A 4,230-nucleotide genomic window follows, 5' to 3' on the forward strand; every position below is an offset into this window, starting at 1 on the left:
CCTGAATATAGGGGAAATGTGGCTCAGAACCTAAACATTGTGCCCCTGATAAAAATGGGTTGCAAATGCAGCCCTACAATAACCACTCATTTCTACTCTACTTCACAACAAAAAAAGTTGTATTTTTTTAATCAGGTTCTAATAAGAACCTAATAGCATTTTAAACTCTCAAATATGCCCTGGAGTGCTGTCCAGAGATTTGGGAGCACTTGTGCAATTAATGAAGTTCACTTTAAACAAAACATGGTGTACAACTAAGCACCCTGTGTGCCATTTCCCTTGGGGTGGCCATATACAGGGACCTAAACTGTATCTGACTAATTGGATCAAAGGATGGATACATTACAAGGGGATGGCACCTCATGCAGTATACATCCATTTGGTCCCAATGCTTGCTGCTTTTCAGAGGAGGAGCTACAGCATCTGCTGATACACCCCGCACTGGCAGATAGGATGCATTGGTAAATGTGCAAGTATATGGATGGATATTGTCTGGGATTGTTGGCAACCGTAAATGTGCAAAACTCTGATTTATGTGTAGGTATAAGTGTATTGACAGCTGCAGGACTAGGTACGTAGGGGCATATGCTTCATTGGTGTTTGTCACTCACAACGACAGGCAGATTATTTTAAACGATTATATTTTTCACAAATGTGCTTGTCCTAGCTAGTCAGGCAAATTCTATTCGAATTTCGAAGAGATGATAGGCTGCCACCAGCTTAAAAACGACTCATTTAGATCCAAACACGAAAGTTCCGATTTGCTTTCATTACTGAAAATTCAAACTGTAAGATGTGCCCAATGCCTGTAACTGCTTGTGCCTGTCCTGCGCTTTTGCGCATTCGAAGATCTGCCAATTGCCAAATCACCCCTCCATAGGATCCCCGCTGCACAAATAAAGCTCATTTCTGTGGTGTTTACACAAACCCCCCCATACACAAATGCAGTGCACCCCTTCTGCAAAAGGACTTTTAAATATGGAAAGATTTCGGCTCAGTCGTGGCCAAGGCACAATGCGCATCAGGTGGTTGGTGCTGAATCAGGGGGATGTGGGGGGCAGTATATTGTTTCCATGAGCAGGTGGGGATGAGACACACACAGGCAGGAGATTACTGAGTAACAAGCTTTAGGATGATTTACTAACAAGCAGGTTGGGCAAAAATAATCATTAACCCTTATTAGCCTGAGAATGACTGCAGCACTGCTGGGAGGGGACCACATGATCAATGGAAGTACCTGCTCAGGAAGGTGTTATTTATGGGTAGGTGACTGTCTCAGGTTTTGCACATCGGATATTAGATCAGTCCCTCTATTTGTTGGATTCGTGTCCTGGTACCCGGTGGCTTTGTTACTACCCTCCCCCCCCCCAGCTCCCCTCTTTATAGACAAGTTTGCTTTTTTCCGGTGTATGTTCTTTTCACAATTTTTGAATAACGATGTAAATAATAAGAAAAACTCAGTGGGCCATTATTCGTATTGGATAATTATGCAATATATATATATATATATATATATATATATATATATATATATATATATATATATATATATATATATATATATATTATTGTGTAGGTACAGTGTATTAATACGTAGAAAATCAGACATATATCTAGGTATAAAAATATACTATAAAAGTCATCTTTTCCAGCGACATATTAATATATTGACATTCACCTGGGACTGGTAACACCGTGCTGCAAACGTATTTTATATTATTATTAGTATTATTATTTGCTTGTACATTAAAAAATGTGCGATCCCAGGCCTTGAAATAAGTTGCTGTCTATAGAGTAGAATTTCATCATGTTTCTCTTTTCTTCTAGTTGTTTTGTTACTTAAATTGTTATTACTAAATCTGATAGATAGATAGATAGATAGATAGATAGATAGATAGATAGATAGATAGATAATAGATGAAAGACCTGCTGTATAGATCACCTGTACCTGTTCATTCCATCTGAGATTCTACACACAAAGACCAAACTCAAAAAAGAACAATATTTTTTTTTTTTTTTAAAAAACGTTTATTATTGTTTCGCATTTTTTTTACATAAATAAATAAATATATTTTTCTGATATTGACAAACAATACAAACTACCCCATACCCCGGAAATTTAGAATAAAACGAAATTTCGATTCGCCAGAATCTTACAATATTTCTATATTCTGCACATTCATTAAGAAATGTCCCGCAATCCTCAGAACCCGACAGCCTGTTCTCCCACTTGCATCTGCCTCCTCGCCATTCCCAGTGTCTAAAGGCTAGGCTTGCAGGGGATCATGGGAGATTTAGTTCAGAAGAATGCTGAATAGCCCCCAAACAAAATGTAACATGAGCAGGGAGGTTCCCTAGTAGAAATGATATGAAATTAGCTGGTGACAGGGAACAGCTTGTTGGGTATTTGCTTGTCCAGTGGCTGTTTGGTATTTTGTTTTTGTTTTTAACCCCACTATGTACAGAGGTCATTATACACATTTACATTGGCAGTGCTAATTGTCTGAGAGTCTTTATGGTCCTGTGAGTTAGGGACTTGGGGAGAGATCCCTGTCCTCCTTCCCCGAGGAGCTGGGAGACATCGCCAAGTCCTCATCCTCCTCTTCCTCCAGGCACTTGCTGGATAAGGACGAGCACTTGCAGCCGTGGGGACTGGCCCTGTGGGCGCTGCTCTTGCCTTCCTTCTTGTGCTTCACCCTTCTGTTCTGGAACCAGATCTTCACCTGCTTCTCGGAGAGGTTCAAGTAGGTGGCGATCTCAATGCGCCTGAGTCGCGACAAGTACATGTTGGAGGCGAATTCTCGCTCCAGTTCCAGGAGTTGGGTGCTGGTGAAGGCTGTGCGCATTCTCTTGCTGCTGGGCAGTTGGCTGGCAGAGCTGTCTGGGGGGCACAAGGAAAAAGATCTGTCAGCATTTGTGAACCTTATAGACATCCTATGTCCTGAGACTGTTCAATGCAATTCATTATTTCTTATATGCATTTACAAAGCTACACGATTATGTATTCTATCCCAAAATACTTTTTATCAACCAGAAGCATTTTCTAATAAACTCATATTCTAACCCATATTCTGGCACCTCTTCTGCTAATAAATTCAATAACCCATATTCTACGAATTCATCTTTTATTCTCTATACATCTGCCATTATATTACTCATCATTGACTACTGGGCATGCTGGGTGGCATGTTGGCTTACAAAACAATTAGACAAGTGCAGTTGAAGAGTTACCCAGGGAAATCATTGTACATGTTGCAATCAGTATAAGGGAACTTACCGACAGAGATGCAGTGGAACTGCCTGGGGTCGGGGAGTGGGTAGGCTGCCTGGTACAGAGCTGGTCCATGGCTGATGCCAGAAGAGGCTGAGTGCTGTCTGCCCAGGGTGGTGGGACAGTACTGGGTGCCAAAGGAGGAGAATGAAGCTTTGAGCAGAGGGATGCCAGGTGGAGGTGGGTGCAGGTGGGAGGCAGTGACACACATGGGACACACACACAGGAGTCCGGATTTGCGGGAGTGGCAGGACCCAGCTTGGAATCCGTGCAAGGGGTGAGAGGGGTGCACCGCATAGGGGAACAGAGGAGGGCTGTTCTCGTCCTTCTTCTCGTTTGTCTCCCTTAGGATAAGGGAATCCACTAGGAAGGAGCGAGGCATGAGTGCAGTAGCCAGGCTTTTGGAGGGTTCAGAGCCAAATGGCCGGAGAGGACTGGCAGAGCAGGTGCACAGAGAGGGAGATTGGAGAGAAGTGCTAGAGAGAGAGGTGTTAGAGCGCAGGGTGCTGGCCAGCAGTGTGTGGTGCTGAAACCCTAATCCCACCGCTTAAATAGGCTCCAGGCCATGTGATCTCGGTCCGGCAGGAGCGGCCTGCGCACTCAATAGCCTTTTTGTGCCTTTTCTCTTGGCATTCACTCTGCACGCTCCCTCATTATTTCCCTTGTTAACTAAATGAACTGCATAATGTACTCTATTCTTGTCAGCCCCACCCACGCCCTCACAGGCGTCTCCCACCCTCCTCTTTGCTTTTGCCTCTGATTTTCTCATTCACTTCCTTTTTAATATTCTTTTATCGCTCTCACTTGGGACTGGGGGGAACATTGGTGGGGTCCGCCCCATTCCCCTCTTATGAAAATATTGCCAGGAATTATCGGATCCCTTTTTATTCTTTGCCTCAGCATCTCTTATCCACCCCCAGCCACCTGTAGCTTGTGTGTGTGTCCCCTCAACTTGTACC

The 4,230-nt window shown here is 43.4% G+C and overlaps 1 protein-coding gene across 1 annotated transcript; it reads right to left on the reverse strand.

The window, feature by feature from the left end:
* Positions 1–2,042: 2,042 nt before the first annotated feature.
* On the reverse strand, positions 2,043–3,775 carry gsx1.L (GS homeobox 1 L homeolog). The gene is made up of 2 exons (XM_018247709.2): positions 3,278–3,775; positions 2,043–2,881 (listed from the first exon to the last, which is right to left on the reverse strand). The coding sequence occupies exons 1-2, from the start codon at positions 3,651–3,653 to the stop codon at positions 2,529–2,531; spliced, it is 729 nt and encodes a 242-aa protein (XP_018103198.1). The 5' UTR covers positions 3,654–3,775; the 3' UTR covers positions 2,043–2,528.
* Between the last annotated feature and the right edge of the window lie 455 nt (positions 3,776–4,230).

The sequence above is a fragment of the Xenopus laevis genome, chromosome 2L, assembly GCF_017654675.1.
Source record: "Xenopus laevis strain J_2021 chromosome 2L, Xenopus_laevis_v10.1, whole genome shotgun sequence".
Taxonomy (NCBI): domain Eukaryota; kingdom Metazoa; phylum Chordata; class Amphibia; order Anura; family Pipidae; genus Xenopus; species Xenopus laevis.